The sequence below is a fragment of the Phoca vitulina genome, unplaced genomic scaffold (assembly GCF_004348235.1).
Source record: "Phoca vitulina isolate PV1807 unplaced genomic scaffold, GSC_HSeal_1.0 scaffold2, whole genome shotgun sequence".
Taxonomy (NCBI): domain Eukaryota; kingdom Metazoa; phylum Chordata; class Mammalia; order Carnivora; family Phocidae; genus Phoca; species Phoca vitulina.
In genome coordinates, this window is record NW_022589705.1 from 73938897 (window position 1) to 73961404 (window position 22508).

At 41.1% G+C, this 22508-nt stretch overlaps 1 protein-coding gene and 1 pseudogene across 3 annotated transcripts in view; one reads left to right on the forward strand and one right to left on the reverse strand.

The window, feature by feature from the left end:
- Positions 1-10587, reverse strand: part of LOC116621918 (protein argonaute-4) — a 37081-nt gene extending 26494 nt beyond the window's left edge. Inside the window, exons 1-2 of one of the 3 annotated variants that reach the window (XM_032387946.1) lie at positions 10510-10587; positions 1984-2149 (exon numbers count right to left, since the gene is read on the reverse strand). In XM_032387946.1, coding sequence (XP_032243837.1) covers positions 1984-2149; positions 10510-10528 — 185 coding nt within the window. In that variant the 5' untranslated portion in view covers positions 10529-10587. Of the gene's footprint in view, positions 1-1983; positions 2150-10455 lie in introns of those variants that run through there. The other 2 variants (XM_032387938.1, XM_032387956.1) reach the window with 2 other exon arrangements.
- A 6217-nt stretch (positions 10588-16804) lies between these two features.
- Positions 16805-17316, forward strand: LOC116640446 (annotated as a pseudogene).
- Positions 17317-22508: the final 5192 nt, after the last annotated feature.

Below are 22508 nucleotides of genomic sequence, written 5' to 3' on the forward strand. Positions count from 1 at the left end.
AACATTAAATGATAAATTCTTCCAACTTAACACATCTTCCCTTGCCTCCTCGCTCAGTCCTGGTTTTTGCCTATCCCAGTGGCCTCTCCATGCCAGTCTCCTGGCTAATAATCCTCACCTCCCCAATTTTAAAATATTGGGGTACCCCAGGACTCAGTCCTGGAGTCTTCTTTTCTCTAACCACATTCACTTCCCATATAATCTTACCCAGCTCATGGTTTTACCACCAATATGGTGATGACTCTCAAATGTTTGTCTCTAGCGTGGACCACTCCCCTGAATCCAACCTCATCTGTTCAACTCCCCCCCGACTCAACATCTCTACTAGGATGTCTAATAGACCTCTCAGCCCTAATGTGTCCAAAACAGATCTCCTGATCTGCCAGCCCTGTTGACTTCTCCCATAGTTTTCCCCATCCCAATAAATGGCAAATCCATTTTTCTATTTGCATGGGACAAAAACCCTGGGATCGATCATGACTCATTTCTTCCTTCATACCCCATGTTCCATCCATCAACACATCTTGCTGACACTACCTCCAAAAATTATTAAAAATATCTCAGTGGCTCCCCTCACCCCCATTCTCTATCTTCTTTCCCTTATTTATTTTTCTTCATAGCACTTATCACCAACTAACATGTAATATGTTTTGTTTGCTTATTCATTTATTTTTGGTCTTCTCCCCTATTAGAATATAAGCTCCTCAAGGGTAGAAACTTTTGCCTTTTTTGTTCATATTGTATTCTCAGGGCATAGAACAATACCTGGTACATAGGAAGCACTCAATAAAATATTCATTGAATGGATTAATGTTAACCATTAACACCATTTCTATTACAATTGATCTCAGTTATACAATAGCCAAGCAATCATGGGCTTGCATGAGATTAAACTGTATCAGAAAGCCGTATTATTGATCTATAATGAGAAACAAAAATCAAGCAGCATAAAATATTGTACTTGACAGCACAGGCATTCTAAGAAAAACAAGAATCTGGGGCGCCTGGGTGGCTCAGTCAGTTAAGTGGCTGCCTTTGGCTCAGGTCATGATCCCAGGGTCCTGGGATCAAGCCTAACGTCGGGCTCCCTGCTCAGCGGAGAGCCTGCTTCTCCCTCTCCCTCTGCCTGATGTTCTGCCTACTTGTGCTCTCTATCTCTCTGTCAAATAAATAAATAAAATCTTTAAAAAATAACTGCTCTCATTAAAAAAAAAAGAAAAGCAAGAATCTTAATATTAAGGACTGCTTAACTATCATGGCATAAAAACAGAGAAAAGGTAAGTAGGTGTTCTTAGCATTGTAAAAATATCTACTACAGGACTATGTCTTCACACTTGGTAAATTCCTGCCACACAGACCACAAGGCTTAAATCATCTCATCTAGACCCCTCTTGGATAATGTTAGAATTAAACAGAGCTTCTCTCTGAGCTTACTTTTTTCAATATTCCAAGATGATTTTTCTGCCTTTATACTTATATTTTTCTCATGTCCAATACTAATACTTAATAATAAAATTTGAACTTACAGATAATTTTTTTCTAAATTTTATTTTTAAGTAATCTCTACATCCAACATGGGGCTCAAACTCAGAACAACGAGATCAAGAGTTACATGCTCTACGAACTGAGCCAGCCAGATGCCCCTGAATTTTCAGATAGTTCTAATTTCCCACAGATACTAACACTTCACTTATTTTTACTTATTTATTTTATTATTTAAATTTCTGCTACCATTGGACAATAAGAGTGACTTTATTCTTCATTTGATAAGTATTTACTTATTGAACAATGATGTATCCAGCACTCTGCTAGAATCTGTGGAGGATAACCAAGTATGAGACAACAAAGCTGCTATCAAGAAACTTACCATGTTAGAGAGAAAACAAAGCCTACATGTTGAAAGAATTTAGAGAACAATATGATACATAATAAATAAGTTATATGCATTTAAATATATAGAAGTCTACTTTTTCTAATCCTTACCTGTTGACTCTCCGAGGCCGCTTTTCTGGTTTAATATCCACATCATAGTGATACACATCTATTTTAGGAATCTGAACCTGAAAATGATTGGCTAACAGTCGAATTGGTTTTCCAACAGTTCCAAGGCCAGGACGACGAGGTGGCTGAAACAGGCTGGTTGGAGGTCCTGAAGAGATTGAAAGACATCTGATGTACTATTTGGTCATAAAGGATAATATTCCCTTCATGATCATGATGATGATAACAACAACAGATATAATTATTGAGATCTTATTATTCACTGAACATATTCTGATATAAAGAGTTTGTGATATCTTTTAACCTAAGGTTTTCTAGATTTCTAAATATTTTGCCATGTGGCTATCCTTTTGAATCTGGGGGACATTAAAATTATATAGACAGTATGATGAACTCCTCTCAGATATAAGCTACTGTAGAAAACCTCTTATGAGCATCAGTAGATCTATAGCTAGGCTTACAAATTTATATGCATTTTTAAAAAAGATTTTATTTTTAAGTAATCTCTACACCCAATGTGGGGCTCAAACTTACAACCCTGAGATCAAGAGTCTCATGCTACACTGATGGAGCCAGCCAGGCACCCCAAAATTATATGCATTTTAAAATAAAACCATCTCTAAGCTCTAGGGACTATCACCATGCTCAGGCTGGAGAAGATCCATTAATCCTTCACAAACTAGCCTACATTATTAAAATTTGTACAGACAGGAGGAGATTAACAGCAGCTACATTTATTAATTTACTTGCTAATTTAGATAGTGAAACAATACCAATAATGCTAGACTTTATCGTTTATAACCTAATGTTTGTAGAATCTGGACAATGTGACATTTCTGTGGGTTTTTTTTTTTTTTTAAGATTTTATTTATTTGACAGAGAGAGACACAGTGAGAGAGGGAACACAAGCAGGGGGAGTGGGAGAGGGAGAAGCAGACTCCCAGCGGAGCAGGGATCCCAATGCGGGGCTCGATCCCAGGACGCTGGGATCATGACCTGAGCCGAAGGCAGATGCTTAACAACTGAGCCACCCAGGCGTCCCCAATGTGACATTTCTTGATCATAATGTCTTGTTTATTTATTCAACATTTATTCACTTATTACATGTCTAACCTGCTCTATAGATTCAGGAAAAAGAGCTTCTGCCTTAAAAGAACTTACAGTCTAGACCAGTGGTTCTCAACCTGGGGGAGATATTGTTCCCCAGGATCTGACAAATGTCTGGAGACAATTTTGGTTGTCACCACTCAGAGGGTGCTATTGACATATGGTGGTTAGGGGCTAGGGATACATCTAAACATCCTACAGTACACAGGAAAGCCCCCCACAACAAAGAAGTATCTATCCAAAATATCAACAGTGTTGAGGGTGAGAAACCCTGGTCTAGACAGAGCAGTCATTCCAAATTATTCCACTGAGGGTTCATAAAATATTCCACAAAAGGAAGGATCAATAAGCTAAAGAAACTGCGTATTCTCTCCCCTTCTCAAAATTCCAATGTACATTATTGTATTAAATTCTCTAATGAGTTTTATAATAAATAAATCTATTTAACTAATCATTTAACCCAACTTATTTTTTCCCCTAAACTCTCTCTTTTTAGAATCAAATATCTACCAATATTCAGGAGATAAGGATTGAGGAAACACAGACTGGGAAATATTTGACTCTAGAAAACCTTACTTCCTTCTGATGATAATGTCAAGTAGATACTGGCCTAAAAAATAAACATCTTTTCTGCTATGAATAGGTGTTGAGTAAAGTGGGCTGTGATTACAGTGGAAAGTTACAACAGGTTCTTATTGCTACAGCATTTTGCCAAGAACAAAGACAGTTCACTAAGGAGAGAAAACTTTGAAGCAAGAAGCTATTCTAGTCCAACATCACTTAGGAAAATCAAAGCAAACACTTTAATGAGACATGTGTTGACAGATCTCCATATACTAATTCTTAAAGTTATTGAAAATCTCACATATTAAATTCATTGTTTAATCTTTCCCTAAATTCTACTCATCCTTCAAAACTCAGGTTAGGTGTGACTTCCTTTCTGGAATCTCCCAGACTGGAAGATGCATCCTTGGTGTACCCAAGACCCTCTGTATAAGGGAGCACTTAGCACAAGCACATAGAAACAATATTTAGTTATTGTCTGATCCAGTAGACTGTAAATTCTTAGAAGAAATGGACCTCCGTTTCATTGTTATCTCCTCAATACCTCATTCAAGGACTAGCACATTGTAGGAATTCAATAAATGTTGAACTGAACAATACAGGCATACCTCATTTAATTGCATTTTGCTTTATTGTGCTTTGCAGATACTGCATTTTTTACAAATTGAAGGTTTGTGGCAACTCTGCATTGAGCAACCGGTGTTATTTTTCAAACAGCATTTGCTCATTTCACGTCTCTGTGTCACCTTTAGGTAACTCTCACGATATCTGAAACATTTTCATTATTATTATATTTGTGATCTTTGAGTTGCTATTGTAATTGTTTTGGGGTGCCACGAACTGCAGCCATATGAGACAACAAACTTAATCCATAAATGTTGTGCGTTCTGACTGCCCCACTGGCTGGCCAGTCCCCTGTCTCTCTTCCTCTCCTTGAGCATCCCTATTCCCTGAGACACTACAACACTGAAATTAGGCCAGTTAATAACCCTACCTTTAAGTGTTCAAGTGAAAGGAAGTCACATGTGTCTCACTTTCAATCGAAAGCTAGCAATGATTAAGCTTAATGAGGAAGGCATGTCAAAAGCCAAGACAGGTGGAAAGTAGGCCTCTTGGGCCAAAGAGTCAGCCAAGTTGTGAATGCAATGGAAAAGTTCTTGAAGGAAGTTAGGAGTGCTTTATAGCCAACACACAAATGAGAAGAAAGCAAAACAACCATATTGCTAATATGGAGAAAGTCTTAGTGGTCTGGAGAGATCAAATGAGTCATAAAATTCCCTTAAGTCAAAGCCTAACCCAGAGCAAGACCTCATTCTCTTCAATTCTATGAAGGCTGAGAGAAGTGAGGAAGCTGCAGAAGAAAAGTTTGAAGCTAGGGGGACCTGGGTGGCTCAGTCGGTTGAGCATCTGACTCTTGATTTCAGTTCAGGTCATGATCTCGGGGTCCTGAGATTGGAACCTTCCCACCTCCTGCCCCATTGGGCTCCGTACTGAGCTGAGCACGGAGCCTGCTTGAAATTCTTTCTATCCCTCTCTCCCTGCCCCCTCACCCCTGCTTGTGTTCTCTCGCACACGCTCTCTCTCTCAAAAAAAAAAAAAAAAAAGAAAGAAAGAAAGAAAGAGAAAAGTTTGAAGCTAGAAGAGGTTGGTTCATGAGGTTTAAGGAAAGAAGCCCTCTCCAGGACATAAAAGTGCAAGGCAAAGCAGCAAGTGCTGATACAGAAGCTGCAGCCAGTTCTCCAAGAGGTCTAGTTAAGATAATTAAAGATAATTAAAATCTGGCTACAGATTTTCAATGTGGTTGAAACAGCCTTATATCTGAAGAAGAGATCATCTAGGACTTTCATAGCTGGAGAGAAGTCAATGCCTGGCTTCAAAGCATCAAAGGACGGACCAATTCTTGTTAATGGCTAATGCAGCTGGTGACTTTAAGTTCAAGCCAATGTTCATTCTGAAAATCCTAGGGTCCTTAAGAATTATGCTAAATCTATTCTGCCTGTGCTCTATAAATGAAATAACAAAGCCTGGATGACAGCACATCTGTTTATAACATGGTTTATTGAATACTTTGAGCCCACTGTTGAGACATACTGCTCAGGAAAAAAGCTTCCTTCCAAAATATTACTGTCCATGAACAATGCACCTGGTCACCCACAGGCTCCGACAGAGGTGTACAACGAGATTAGTGGTGTTTTCATGCCTGCTAACACAACATCCATTCTGCAGCCCATAAACCAAGGAGTAATTTCGACTTTCAAGACTTATTATTTGAGAAACACATTTTGTAAAGCTATAGCTGTCAGAGAGAGTGATTCCTCTGATAGATCTGAGCAAAGAGAAAACCTTCTGGAAAGGAGTCACCGTTCTAGATGCCATTAGGAAAATTCAAGATTCAGGGGAAGTGCTCAAAATATCAACACAAACAGGAGTTTGGAAGAAGCTGATTCCCACCCTCCTGGATGACTGGGAGGGGTTCAAGACTTCAGTGGAGGAAGTAGCTGCAGGTGTGGTGGAAACAGCCAGAGAACTGGAATTAGAAGCGGAGCCTGAAGATGGGACTGAATGGCTGCAATCTCATGATAAAACTTTAAGGGATGAGGAGTTGCTTCTTTGGATGAGCAAAGAAAGCAGTTTCTTGAGACGGAATCTATTCCTGGTGAAGATGCTGTGAAGATTGTTGAACTGAGCACAAAGGATCTAGAATATACAAACTCAGTTGATAAAGCAGTGACAGGGTTTGAGGGGATAGACTCCAATTCTGAAAGAAGTTCTACTGTGGGTAAAATGCTATCAAACATCACTGCATACTACAGAGAAATCATTCATGAAAGGAAGAGTCAATTGATGTGGCAAACTTCATCATTGTCTCATTTTAAGAAGTTGCCACAGCCACCTCAAACTTAAGCAACATCACCCTGATCTGTCAGCAGCCATCAACATCAAAGTGAGAGCCCCCGCCAGCAAAAAGATGATGACTCCCTGAGAGCTCAGATGATGGTTAGCACTTTTTAGCAATAAAGTATTTTTTAATTAAGGTATGTACAGGGCGCCTGGGTGGCTCAGTTGGTTAAGCGACTGCCTTCGGTTCAGGTCATGATCCTGGAGTCCCAGGATCGAGTCCCGCATCGGGCTCCCTGCTCAGCAGGGAGTCTGCTTCTCCCTCTGACCCTCCCCCCTTCTCATGTGCTCTCTCTCTCTCTCAAATAAATAAATAAAATCTTTAAAAAAAAATTAAGGTATGCACATTTTTTAGACTTAATGCTATTGCACACTTAGACTACAGTATCGAGTAAACATAACTTTTCTATGTACTGAGAAACCAAAAAATTCATTGGACTTTCTTTATGGTGATATTCACTCTATTGTGATGGTCTGGAACTGAACCTACAATATCCCCAGGGTATGCCTGTGTCAGTCATCTTTGTAGCAGCCCCAGATAGAGACCAAACAGAAACCCAGTCATTCCTAAAACCCAAGAATTGACTCTTATTTTTCACTTAAGCAAAAGCACATAATTTATACCAAAAATATGACTGCTTGGAATTGAGTTCCACTTCTGGTGTACAAGGGATCTACTCTGGGTGTGGTAAGACATTTAAAAACAAGGTAAGAGGTAAATAATAAATAATATCAGAGGTGATAGGCGTACTGAGTTAACCCCATCAAATCATATGGACAAGTTAGCCCTGCACAGTCTAAGGTACATTTAAACAATCATTGTATCATAAATCCAGCTTTATGATAGAAATTCAGAAACAGAAATTTGGAGCAAATGACTTGCCCAAGGACATAGGACTTGATTTTAAATTGTGACTAGAATTTAGGTTTCCTAATTTCCAGCCCAGTGCTTTTTCTTCCCCAACATACTTCACAATCCTAAGGTATCTATACCTCTCTGAAGACTTGATGCCAAAGGGACAGAGGCAGAGGAAATTAAAGAAGTGGGATTGATGGAGAAATGTAAGTAGTGTGTGCCTGTTCTTTGGTAATATGAAAGAAAAGTTAGAAGGTGAGTGGTCACTTCTTTGTGTAAGTTTAGGAGATTTATTTAGAAAAATATAATCTAAAATTTTCCAAAAGCTGGTTTCTTTGAATTCAGCAAACTACTTAAAGAAATAAAGCAAGGTGGCTAAGGCAGAACCAAACTGTGTAGGTTTCAATCCTGGTTTTAGCACTCCTTAACTGCATGACCTTGGCCCAGTTTCTTAGTCACTGCGTGCCTCAGTTTCCTCATCTATAAAAGATGGGAGGTGTGATAATAATAGCATCTATTTCATAAAGCAATTGTGAAGATCCCATGAGATAATGTATACATAAAGCTTAACACAGTGCCTCATAATAGTAAGTGCTCAATAAATGTTAGCTATTATGATTGTACTTGCATGAAATGTTATAGTCAGTGCTCAAAGGTCCTGGGCTTTATAATGGGCATATCTCCAAAAGTTGGTGACAAAGTCAGAAAATTACATCTTCCAAAAAGGAAACAAATATTACTCAACACCGATTGGAAGAAGTCAGCCTTAAATGAAGAAGAGGGCAATAGACTAGGGCTCAGATGACCCAGACTCATCTGCATTTCACCACTCAGCCTTGAGATCTTGAAGTCACTTCAGCTCTCTGAATCTCTTTACTCATCTGTAAAATGGGGCTAATGCTACCTTGCCTACCTCACAGAAGATCAAATGAGCTAAGAGCTATGAAAGCACCTTCCAAACTATAAAGCCCTGTAAAAATAAAAGTTATCATTAATATAGCCAAAATAAATGGTAATCTGACTAACTATATTTCTAAGTTATTATTGTCAGAAACCAAAATGGGGTGAGGACAGAGCACAGCAAGACTAAGAATATGTCAGTGATTATTCAAGTGAGGAGGGCACAAAGCACTAGAGTGGTGTGCTTCAATAAAGCTGAAATGCTTCTCTAAGTTCTAAAACAGCCTGGATAAAATATCCCACAAGACTATCAACTCCCTTTGCTCCAATTCTATGCTCAGCAAGCGGCTTATTATTAATTGGGTTTCCAAGGTACCGTGACACCTGAAAAGGGGTTTGCTAGACAGTAGACAAGAAAATATTCTAGTTAACAGAAAAGATCTATGTGACATTTTGATTTATACACTCGTGTCTTCAAACTGTGCTTAGTGAGAATTAATTTTCTACAATCCTGAGCTAAGTCTTCAAATCTGCAAAAGCTAAAATCACCGCCCCCCCAAAAGTCCCTAGGAGGTTCCTAACTACCAGGTTGATCTTTTCCATGAAATTCAATTTGTATACACAGTTAGTTACATAGTCTCTTCCAGCATCAGCTCATAAATGCAACAGTTGCTTCAATTATGAATTACTAACTGGGAGGGAAGAAGAAACATTTGTTGAATATCTACAAAGCATTAGTCTCCACAATAAGACTCCTCATATACATTATCTCATTTCATTCTCACAACAATCTTGCAGTACATAATTATTACCCTCATTTTATAGATGAGGAAATGAAAGTTCAAAGGAATTAAGTAATTTGCCCAAGGTTATACAACTATTAAATTACTAGATTGGATTTGAACAGAAGTCTGTTACATTCCTAAAGACATGATCATGCCTTTGGCTGGGGGACATAGCTGAAGAAACCCAGAGTAATACTCAGATTGAGGTTTATCAAATAATATTAGTGTCACGAAACCAATTTATTTTTAAAAGGCATGCGAAATTTGATTATGGGGGCCTTTAAAAAATATTTTAAGCAGCAAATTAAAGTGGGTTTTAATCATTCAGTTCTGTAAACAAGTTCTAAGTAAACAAACCGGCAAAGTTTCCAAACTCAAATGGTAAACTGAATTTTCTGCACACTAAAAAAATGAAATGCCCTACAACTAAGTCCACTATGTAGATAAGGTTTGATATAAAGTTAATTCTATCACAGCCTCTAAACCCTGCTTAGCGAAGGCATTAGAAACCTGTTGGGGTTTGAGGAGGGAGCACCAGGTTCCCAGCCTGCAGAGCATTTGTTACAACCTGGAATGGTTCCTCTAGTTTGGGCCGACTGGGAGAGATAAACAGAGGTCATTCCAAAAGATGGGGAATTACAGTTTCCAAAGCACTTTCACCTTCATTTAATCCTCCCAACCAACGATAACCCAGTTAGAAGAGCACTCAGGGCATTAAAGCCTATACTAGAAGGGGCTCACTGGACACTTGCCTGTCACTAAGGCGATAGCCCAGATCACTCCCGGACTGTTGCACAGACTGACAGACATAGGACCATATTTCCTGAGACTTCAGGGCCTTTGAGAGGGTGGGTACTTTGCCTCTTGGCCTTTGGGGGGTCATGAGAAGTGTTTGGGGGAAGTTCTTCTTCCTTATCTGAGGGCTCTGGACCGTCTACCAGTGCAAAGAAAAACACGGGTGTGGCCCCATGCCCAGAATGTCCCCTGGTAGTAGGAGGGTGTCCTTCCCGGGCCAGTAGAGGCCAGGCCTCAGTTGAGCACTCGGCACAGATCATTCCTTCTGAGGCCCGAACTGGCCTGCCTCAACCCTGGAGCACAGACCACCTCCCGGAGGTTCGGTTAGGTCTCCCGTCCCCCTGGGGACGGGGGTCACCACCCTGGGCCTGCCTCCCTTAGACCTCGAGCCCTGCCTCGTCTCTCCAGGCTGGACCGCGGTCTCCGCCCCCCAAGGCCCGGGTCAGCTCCCTCCGCCCTGTGCTATGGGGCACGGATCCCCTTCCCCCACGCCTGACGGCCCGAACCCAGGTAAGCAAGAGCCGATGGGGGAGACCCGGAGCGACGCACCCGCCCACCAGTCCCGGGGCCGCAATCCGGCCCCGGCCCGAGCGCGCTCCTCACCGGGTCCCAGCGCCTCCATGGCGGCGGCGGGGGCCGCCTCGCCCCGGTCCCCGGCGCCTCCCGCTCCGGGCCCCGCCGCCGCCGCCGCCGCCGCGTAACGCTTGATCTCCGGAATATTGGCGCTGGGGGGGGGCGCCGCGGAGACGCGGGCGCTGGGCAGGGGGCGGCGGCGGCGCCCGGCCCGGGGACAGGGACCCGGCTCCCGCGGCTCTTCCGGCCTCAGCGACAACAAAAACAATCCCCGCCGCCACTGCCGCCGCTGCCAGCGGGAGCGGGAGCGGGAGCCAGCGCGCGCGCCCGCCGGGCGGGGAGGAGGCGCGGGGCGCGCGCGACCCAGGGTCCCGGCTCGAGGAGGGGGCGTGCGCGGCCCCGGGCGCCCGGTCCACGGAGCCCGGCGGGGGGCGGGACGGGGTGGGGCGGGGGCGCGCGCGCGCCCGGAGGGGGCAGTGCCCCGAGGACGTGTCGGGTGCGCGCGCGCCCGTTCGCACTGCCCAGTCGCCCAGGACCGCCAACCCGGCAAAAGGCTGGCGGGGCGGGGGGTGATTCGTGCGGTGGTCCCAGAGCCTCCCGGCAAACGGTACCCCGCAAAAGATCGGGATTCCAGACCCCGCTGATCCACACAGTTCACCACTTCTGGCGGTGGAAAGTGCCCTATGATTCACATCAGGCACCTCTCCTCCTTCCTCCCACCTCAGACCCCTTCTTTCTCCTCTGTCTCCTCTTTCTCTACTGTCCTAGGACAGAGGACACCAGGGTCACCACAGACGGAACACTTTTCCTCCATTGCTTCATCCAGATCGCACACCCAGTTGCCCTTCCCTCCCCATGCAGCCTGAAAGCACCCCGGGAATGGACCATGATGCATGATGCATTCTCTTGCTAGTCACACCACAACCACCTCTGGTCAGCAAGTCACCAAGCACTTCAGAAGGGCAAGTCTTGCTTTCTCACATGACTTCCTCTTAGCCGCCAAGAGCCAAGGGAGCAACACCCACTCCAAGGCAGCATGGCCCCCCCAGTGGGACCAGCGCCTTTGGGGCTTTTAGCTGGAACTTTTGAGTTGGAGAGCATAGCACTACAGCCCAAGAAGCAGTTTCTAGTCAGCAAAACGAGGGAGTCTTCTGCCCACCAGTTAAAAGGGTACAATGTGTATGTCTTGTTTGCTAGGGCTGCCATCACAAAGTACCACAGACTGAGTGGCCTAAACAACAGAAATTAATTTTCTGGCTGTTCTGGAGGCTGGACGTCCAAGTCCAAGGACGGGTTTCTTCTGAGATCTCTCTTTTTTGCTTGTAGATGGCTGTCTTCCCACTGTGTCTTCACATGATCTTCCCTCTGTACATGTCTGTGTAAAAATGTCCTCTTCCTGTAAGGACACCCATCATGCTGGATTAGGGCCCAACTTACAGACTTTGTTTTAACGTAATTACCCCTTTAAAGACTCTATCTCCAAATGCAGTCACATTCTGAGATAGTGGGGTAAGGATTTCAGTATATGAATTTCGTATGTTCAGCCTGTAACATGTATAATGAGATGTTCATTTGAGCATCAAAGCCAGAGAGCCAGGTAATTTTTGCATGTAATGATAAAAAATGTTAGGGGCATACCATGGCCAGGCATTGTATTATGGGCTTCACATGTCATTTAATCTTCACAGTGACTATAAGGTAGGTATTGTTAAGGAAACCGAAGTTCAGGGAAGCTAAGGAAGTCAGGCTCTGCGTTATATGATACCGCAGTGAAGGATGGAAAAATTGGAGTTCTAAATCCTGCATTCTAGTTCTGGCTGCTTCCATCGCTGACTGGCTATGGAAGTGGGACTTTTAATTGAGTGACTAGATTCTATAGTGACGGATACTATATTCGAAGTTCTTTCCATAGCACCATACTTCTCTGTTAAATCAGATATTAACTGGAAACAGTAAGAGGGGACAGCAAGTTTGAAGAGGAGGAAGTATTCACTAAATGAACAGACAGGTTTACAGCTAAGAGTATAAGAAAAACCAACTAGAGATCAAGCTTTGAGTTAAACCTAGTAGCCACCTCCCTTCTTCTCTACTCCAGGCTAAATTCCTCCCATAGTTTAAACAGTGCTGGTGGCTTCCAGCCTGAGTTGAGGCTGATTTTCAGTCTCCCACTTCCTAACAAATTTCCCCCATGTTCTATTTGGTACCCTGAGCAAGGATGATAGCTTGTTTCCTGTACCAAAAATAGCCTCAGAAACCTGCGTATGAAATGTATTTACCTTGTTTCAGTCGGGACTGCGATGCCTCAATCCCCTGTCTCTCACTCTGTTATTCTTGACCACTCTGATCATCTACATTCTCCTTCCCAAACCCACTCTAGCACCCACTGGCCCCTTCCCAAAGACCCTTCTAAGCCCTCCCAAACCAAAGTTCTATAGTCAGTAAAGTCCCCTAAGCCTTGGCCTGTTGTTCAGCAAGCCCTCCCTCCACTTCCTGCTGTGGCTGAGTAGAAGCCATGCCCCAGAATACCACTTCCCCCTCAGCTCTCTCTGATGGAGGCTGCTCATTTTCCCACACCCCACATATCTACAGGACAGGGTGGGGGCTGGGTAGAGAATCAGCAATATATTTGCCCCCATTGTCCCAAACCTTGAATTCTCATTCTCATATTAAAACCACTTGCCATCTGGCCAAACCACCATAGGGCCTCCCTTGGTGGTATAATTAACTCAGCCCCTGGTCTTATATCTCAGTCCAGGCTTAGCTCCCAATGCATTATAAATCCTTGAAGGCAGGGCTCATGCCTTATTTGGGTATTCAGGTTTGTGTGTCTGTTGCCTAACACATTATGTGGCACCAAATGCCTACTCAGGGAAATTTATGGAATGAATGAATGAATGAATGAATGAGCAAGTAATGTGTAAATAGTGGGAGCTAGAAATGGTCCAATGGAGGGGCCTAGGTGAAAAACTCTGGGTGAACTTCCAGCTTCTCCAGAGCACCGACTTTCAAATCAGATGATCCTGGGTTCAAATCTCAGTTCTACAGCATACTAGCTCCAAGTACCTGGGACAAGTCCCTTCACCTACTGCTAAAGGAGTCGGTAAGGAGGAAGTCAAGTCATATATGCGCATGTTCCTGTGTGCCTGGCCCAATATATGTGCCCAATAGTCACTAATTTTCATCCCTTCCCTCCTTTCCCTGGGCTAAGAGCTGCTCCCCTGCCACTCTCTTGCTGTCCTTTGAGAGACAGTGAACCCAAGATCTCAGCTCAGTCCAAGAGAGGGGAGAGGACTGTCAGGGACTGAGCATGTTTTCACATCCTGTGCCTGAGCCACCTGAGGACAGGAACTTGGCTCACCCATCTGGGGATGAGAGCCAGAACATGCTCAGTCAAGGTTTATGAATGAAACTAAACCTCTCAAATATGTCAATGCTCCCCTGAGACCAGAAGGAGCCAGAGGGAGCCTTCCTATCAGACACTGTGCCAGAAGGCTGGGTTCCAGCCAGCAGCCCTATTTGTGACACTCCAACCCTTGTCTGGGCCACTGGCCTCTGTTGATGTTTTGACTCCTCAGCCTCTCCTCATACTAACATTGCACAAGTCTGGAGCTTAGAAGTCGGGGAGGAACTTCTTTGCAGTTGATCAGTTGGGCCAAGGGCTTTCATTCTTTTTTAGCTGGGGAACCCCTTATGCAAACAAAAATCTTAAGTGGGAGCTGAAGTGGAGCCACTTGGCTGAGGAGGACAGGGACCTGCACTGGACACTACTGAACCAGACTAGCTTGCCAAGAGACACCACCTGGCATCCAAATGGAATTTCTGCCCACCTGCTCCTACTGGCAGCCTCATTCTTTTGCATTTTTTTAATTGAGATAAAATTCACATATGATAAAATTCGCCATTTTAATGTGTAAAATTCAGTGGTTTTTAGTGTATTCACAAAGTTGTGCAATCATCACCACTATCCAATTCCAACACACTTTCATCATCCAAAAAGAAACCCTACACCCCAGCCCCTGGCAACCACTAATTTACTTTCTGTCTCTATGGATTTGCCTATTCTGGACATTTCATATAAATGGAATAATACAGTATGTGCTCTTTTGCATCTAGTTTCTTTCACTTACCATAATGTTTTCAAGGTTTATCCGTATTGTAGCATGCATCAATACTTCATTGTTTTGTTTTGTTTTGTTTTGTTTTTAAGTAGGCTCCATGCTCAAGATGGGGCCCAATGTGGGGCTTGAACTCATGACCCTGAGATCAAGACCTGAGCTGAGATCAAGAGTTGGATGCTTAACTGATTGAGCCACCCAGGCACCCCACTACTCCATTGCTTTTAATGCTGAATAATACTCCATTGTATGTATACACCGTATTTTGTTGATCCAGTAATCAGTTGAAGGACATTTGGATTGTCTCCATTTTTGGCTATAATAATGCTGTTATGAACACCCATGTGCAAGTTTTTGTGTGGATACATATAAGTTTTGTGTGGATATATAACTTTTCACTTCTGGGTATATACCTAGGAGGAGAATTGCTAGGTTATATGATAACTCTATGTTTAACTTTTTGAAGAAATGTTTTCCACAGTGGCTACACTATTTTATATTCCCATCAGCAATGTGTGAGGGCTCTAATTTCTCCACATTCTTGCCAATATTTTTTATTTTCAGATTTTAAAAAATTATACCTATCCTCATGGGTATGAGGTGGTATCTCATTGTGTATTTAGTTTACATTTCCCTAAGGACGGATGGTGTTGAGCATCTATTTATGTACTTGTTGTCTATTTGTATAACTTTGGAGAAATGCTGATTCAAATCTTCTGTTCTTTTTATTTTTTTTAAAGATTTATTTATTTATTTGAGGTGAGGAGGGGCAGAGGGAGAGAAATCCTCAAGCAGATTCCCCACTGAGTGTGGAGACTGACCTGGGGCTCAATCCCAGGACTCTGAGATCATGACCAGAGTCAAAATCAAGAATTGGACATTCAACCGACTGAGCCACCCAGGTGCCCCTGAAGCACAAAAGTTTTTAATTTCAACAATCTAATTTTTCTCTGATTGCTTGTGGTTTTTTGCTATCATATCTAAGAAACCTAATCCAAAGTCATGAAGATTTATTCCTATCTTGTCTTTTAAGCATTTTATAGTTTTAGCTCTTACATTTAGGTCTTTGATCTATTTGGAGTTTACTTTTGTATATGATGGGAGGTAGGGTTCAAATTTATTCTTTTGCATGTAGATACAGTTGTCCAGGCACCATTTGTTTAAGACTTCTTTCCCCCATGGCCTACAACCCTTGTCAAAATCAATCAGCTGCAAATGTAAGGGTTTATTTTTGGACTCTCAATTCTATCAATCTTTGTCTTTTGTTATGCTAGTATCACACTGTCTCAATTACTATAGCTTTGTAGCTTGGAAATCAGGAAGTGTCAGTCCTCCAACTTTGTTCTTCTTTTTCAAGATTGTTTTGGCTATTCTGGGTCTCTTGCATGTCCAGATGAAATTTAGAATCAGCTTGTCTGCATCTGCAAAAAAAAAGGCAGTTGGAATTTTGATAAGGATTATATTCAATCTGCAGATTAATTTGAGGATTATTGCTATTTTGATAGTATTAAATATCACAATCTATAAACACAGGATATGTTTTCATTTCTTTAGTTTTTCTTTAATTTTTTTCAATAATGTTTTGTAGTTTTCAGAGTGCAAATTTTATACTTCTTTGGTTAAATTTATTCCTGAGTATTTTATTCTTTTTGGTGCTATTGTAAGTGGAATTGTCTTCTTAATTTCATTTTTGGATTGTTCATTGCTAATATATAGAAATACAATTGATTTTTTTATATTAATCTTGCATCTGCAATCTTACTGAATAGGTTTATTACCTCTAGCAGTTAATTTGTGTGTGTGTGGATTTTTTTAGCATCTTCTATATATAAGATCATGTTATCTGCAAATAGAGATAGTTTTAACTTTCTCTTTTCCAATACAGATGCTTTTTCTTTTATATTCTTACTTAATTGCCCTAAACCTCCAGTACCATGTTGAATAGAAGTGACTCTCTCTCTCTCTTTTTTTTTAAGAAGTAGCCCTTTTAACAAACTAATGGTTACCAGAGGGGAGGAGGGACAGGGATGGAGGAAATGGTGATGGGATTAAGGAGTGCACTTGCTGTAATAAGTACCAGGTGTTGTATGGAAGTGTGGAATCACAGTTTCGTACACCTAAAGCTAATATTATACCATATGTTAACTAACTGGAATTTTAATAAAAACTTAAGAAAAAAAACAGGTTTTTTTTTTTTTGGTGGAGTCAAGATGGAGGAATATATGCGAGAGCCTTGCCCTTGCGAACTGTGGATGATTGTGGTGGGGCCTTTACCATGGATACCATAGATGGTGGTATCTTTCAAGCACTCAAAGATTTTCACAATTCTCCAGTGGGAGTAAACCACAGACTACAAGGGAGTTTCACAGCTATTAAAACCAGGGCTCCGCGGTTGGGAGGTAGCTTTGCAGTTTGGGGAGGTTTATTTTTCATGACTGACTGAACTGTGGTTCAAGTCAGAGCAAAAGAAGATCCCTCGAACTCCATCACAAGTGTTGCCTTAACAGGAGCCATACTGACAGCAAGAAATGGACCAGTGGCCATGGTTGGGTCAGCAGCGATGGGTGGCATTCTAGCTTTAATTATAGGACCTGGTATCTCATTGACAAGATTTGCCTCTGCACGATTTCCCAATGGTCCTCAGTTTGCTGAAGACCCCTCTCAGTTGCCTTCAGCCCAGTTACCATCCTCACCTTTTGGAGACTATTGACAATATCAATAGGACTTCTTTCCCAGGATTTCTTTAACAGAATGAGCTGTAGTTCAAGAAGGGATTTCAGAAGGTAAGTTATGGTCTGTTTTTAAAACCATAGGTGGGACAACATGGCCACACAGGCTTTGAAGAGACACTTAGCTCCTTTTTCTATTTAAAGGAACATGGTGGGGGGCAGATGTTAAAAGATAATACATTTATTTATTCACACTTGGATTGCATTTGTGATAAAAATAAATGTCTAATATCTGTAAAAGAAAAATAATAAATGTTTAGAAGATGAAAGACCAGAGGGCAAACAACAATGAAACATGACCATCATTTCCTTGGGGACTTCTCTGACTGGTTTTGTTGTCCTGTCAGTCAAACAATAAAAGAACTCCTGGAACTTAAAAAAAAAAAAAAAAGTGGCCCTCATTTGTATTTTGCAAGCAGGCAGCTTTCTACATATCCATGATCTAGGGCCAGGAATAGAGAGACTTGCCAACTATATTTGATTTTGCCATCTTTACGAGATGGCGTAACTACTAAGGAGGGCAGTGCATGAGGCTTTGACAAACAAATCAATTAATATGTTTGCTTTTACTTCCAGCCTTTGTTTCTACTACACTTTTTAACTGGGACAATTGATTTTTTTCTTTCTTCTTCAAGATGAAATAAAGGGAATGAATTAGGGAATGAGATAAATCTAATTTGAATTTCAAATCTATAGTGTAATTCTCAAATTTCAATTCTATAGGCCACGTGACATTGAGTAAGTCTCCTCATCTCTCTGAACCTCAGCTTTCTCATCTGTGAAATGGAGATGACACGGTTTCTTAGAGTTACTGAGATGATCAAAGAAGATGATGAATGAAAAGCACCTAACACTGTGCCTGGCACTTTAAGGGCTCAAAAAAAGCCCAATCCCTTTGACTTCCGCCCTAGCCCAGAACAAGCTTTCTTTATCTATAGGTTGGGGGGAAATAACTGATTTTGGAAAGACCTTTCTAATACCCAGACTTATCCAAAGGGAAGGGTTCTCAGGAAGTAGTGAGCTCCAGGCTCTGAGGGTATTGAAGCAAGTTTGAAATGATGAAAAAGGTAAGGTCAGATGACTTTTGTGGTTCTTTAGAGTCTATTAAGTTAATATGAAAATATTCATTGACTTATATGTTACTGAATTTTTTCAGCAACTATTTATTGAATATTTGTCATGTGCCAAACCCTGGGTTAGGTAATGGGGATCCAAGGGTGAGCCAGAGAAGTGGGGTTCCTCTCCTCATGCAGTTCAGTCTTGAAATGAGACTAATAATGAACAGAAAATAAACCAAAAGAATAAGATAAGACCAAGTTTTCCAATCATAGAGAACTGTAAAACTCCAGTGCTAGGGGAAAATAGTATATAGAATTCATGGTTTTTTCCCCATGATTCTTTAGTCTTTGAATTTTAATTTTTTTCTCTTTCCTTTTTAAAAAATATTTTATTTACTTATTGGACAGAGATAGACACGAGAGAGGTAACACAAGCAGGGGGAGTGGGAGAGGGAGAAGCAGGCTTCCTGCTGAGCAGGGAGCCTGATGCGGGCTCGATCCCAGGACCCTGGGATCATGACCTGAGCCACCCAGGCACCCCTTTTCTCTTTCCTTTTTCAACCATTTTCTTATTTTATCAACTCTTTTTAAAAAATCTTTTTTAACTTTCATTTTTACAGTTAAGTTCTATCCTTTTGCTGTATTTAATTTTATATATATATATAAATTTTTCTTTCTCTACAATTTTGGGATGCAGTTTCTTTTAACAAACCAAAATACATCCAGAATCTAGTGTTTGGCTCTGTATTCTTCACTTGTCTGATCATATGCTCTCTTTTTTGTCTTCTTCTTTTTTTTTTTTTTGGTTGACATTTTAAAATTTTCATCTTTACAGTTATATTCTATCCTTTCAATGTATTTAATTTTATTTATATAAGTTTTTCTTTCTTTACAATTTTGAGATGTAATTTCCTCTAACAAACGAACCAAAATACACTCAGAATATATGTATTGCTCTGTTCTGTTCACCTGTTTATATTCCTTCTTTTTTTTTGTCTTTTAATTTTCATTTTTACAGTTACATTCTATCCTTTCATTGTATTTAATTTTATTTTTGTACATATACAAGTTTTTCTTTCTTTACAATTTTGGGATCTAGTTTTCTAACAAACAGACCAAAATACACACAGGATCCAGTGTATTGCTCTGTTCTGTTGAACCTGTCTGATTATATTCTCTCTCTCTCTCTTTTTTTTTTATAGATTTTTATTTATTTATTTGACAGAGAGAGACACAGTGAGAGAGGGAACAGAAGCAGGGGGAGTGGGAGAGGGAGAAGCAGACTTCCCACAGAACAGGGAGCCCAATGCGGGGCTCAATCCCAGGATCCTGGGATTATGACCCGAGCTGAAGGGCAGACGCCCAATGACTGAGCCATCCAGGCACCCCAATTTCTCTCTCTTTTTTTAAAAAAAAGATTTTATTTATTCATTTGAGAGAGAGAGACAGCATGAGCAGGGGGAGAGGCAGAGAGAGAAGCAAGCAGACTCCCTGCTGACTTGGGAGCCTGATGACATGATGTGGGGCTCGATCCCAAGACCTGGAGATCATGACCTGAGCCAAAGGCAGATGCCCAACCATCTGAGCCACCCAGACACCCCTATATTCTTTCTTTTTTAAATTTTATTTATTTTTTTTCAGTTTCAGTTCTCTTCTGATTTGTTTGGTGTGTATTTCTCTGGGGTTGTTGTTGCCATTTTAACATTTTGTTCTCTTGTTCATCTATTCTTCTCTTGTCAGAATGATAAGACAGAAAAATTCACCTCAAAAAAGAGAACAAGAGGCAGTACTGACTGCCAGAGACCTAATCAGTATGGATATAAGTAAGATGTTGGAACTAGAGATCAGAATAATGATTATAAAGATACTAGCTGGGCTTGAAAAAAAGCATAGAAGACACTAGAGAATCCCTTTCTGAGGAAATAAAAGAACTAAAATCTAATCAAAATCAAGTTGAAATAAAAAAGGCTATTAATGAGATGCAATAAAAAATGGAGGCTCTAAATGCTAGGATAAATGAAGCAGAAGAGAGAATTAGTGATATGGAAGATAAATTGATGGAGAATAAAAAAGCTGAGAAAAAGAGAGATAAACAACTACTGGATCATGAGGGGAGAATTCGAGGGATAAGTGATACCATAAAGTGAAACAATATTAGAATAATTGGGATCCCAGAAGAAGAAGTGAGAGAGAGAGAGAGAGAGAGAGAGAGAGGCAGAAGGTATATTGGAGCAAATTATAGCAGAGAACTTTCCTAATCTGGAGAAACAGGAATTCAAGTCCAGGAGGCACAGAGAACTCCCCTCAAAATCAATAAAAATGGGGTCAACACCCTGACATATAATAGTGAAACTTGCAAATCTCAGAGACAAAGAGAAAATCCTGAAAGCTGCTTGGGACAAGAGATCCGTAACCTACAAGGGTAGAAGCATTAGGCTGGCAGAGACCTATTCACAGAGACATGGCAGGGCAGAAAGGACTGGCATGATATATTCAAGGTGCTAAATGAGAAAAATATGCAGCCAAGAATACTTTATCCAGCTAGGATGTCATTCAAAATTGAAGGAGAGATAAAAGGCTTCCAGGACAGAAACTAAAAAAATTTGTGATCACTAAATCAGCCCTGCAAGAAATATTAAAAGGGATCCTTTAAGCAAAGAGAGAGCCCAAAAGTAACATAGACCAGAAAGGAAAAGAGACAATACACAGAAACAGTGACTTTACAGATAATACAATGGCACAAATTCATATTTTTCAATAGTTACTCTGAATGTAAATGGATTAAATGCCCCAATCAAAAGACACAGGGTATCAGATTGGATAAAAAAGCAAGATCCATCGATATGCTGTCAGCAGGAGATTCATTTTAGGCCCAAAGACACCTCCAGATTTAAAGTGAGAGGGTAGAAAACCATTTATCATGCTAATGGACATCAAAAAAAAAAAAAAAAACTGGTGTGGCAATCCTTATATCAGACCAATTAGATTTTGAACGAGAGACTGTAATAAGAGATGAGGAAGGACACTATATCATAATTAAAGGGTCTATCCAACAAGAAGATCTAACAATTGTAAATATTTATGCCCCTAACATGGGAGCAGCCAATTATATAAACCAATTAATAACAAAATTAAAGAAACACACCAATAATAATACAATAATAAGTAGGGGACTTTAACACCCCACTCACTGCAATGGACAGATCATCTAAGCAGATCAACAAGGAAACAAGGGCTTTGAATAACACACTGGACCAGATGGACTTCACAGATATATTCAGAGCATTCCATCCTAAAGCAACAGAATACATATTCTTCTCAAGTGCACATGGAACATTCTCCAGAATAGATCACATGCTGGGTCACAAATCAGGTCTCAACCGGTACCAAAAGATTGGGATCATTCCCTGCATATTTTCGGACCACAATGCTTTGAAACTGGAACTCAATCACAAGAGGAAATTTGGAAAGAACTCAAATACATGAAGGCTAAAGAGCATCCTACTAAAGAATGAATGGGTCAACCAGGAAATTAAAGAAGAATTTTAAAAAATCATGGAAACAAATGAAAATGAAAACACATCTGTTCAAAACCTCTGGGACACATGAGGCGCCTGGGTGGCTCAGAGGGTTAAACGTCTGTGTTTGGCTCAGGTCCTGACCTCAGGGTCTCGGTATTGAGCCCTGCATCAGGCTCTGTATTCAGTGGGGATTCTGATTGAGATTCTCTCTCTTCCTCTCCCTCTGCCCCTCCCCCACCTGTGCTTGCTCTCTCTCAAATAAATAAATAAATCTGAAAGAAAGAAAGAAAGAAAGAAAGAAAGAAAGAAAGAAAGAAAGAAAGAAAGGAAAACTAGATCACTAGAGCTGGATGAGATCAACAAAGGAGTGAGAAGACAAGAGGGCAGAGAATGGAGTCCTGAATCACTTCAACATTTGGAGGTTGGCTTAACAAGAAGCCAGCAAAGGAGACTAGGAAGCATCAGCCAATAAAGTAGAAGGAAATGAGGAGAGTGGTATATTATTGAAGCTAATAAAAGAAAGTGTTTCAAGAAGGAAGTGGTTAACCATGTTGAAAACTTCATAGAAGTTGGTCAAGATGAGAACAACAGAGAAGTGTATTTGGC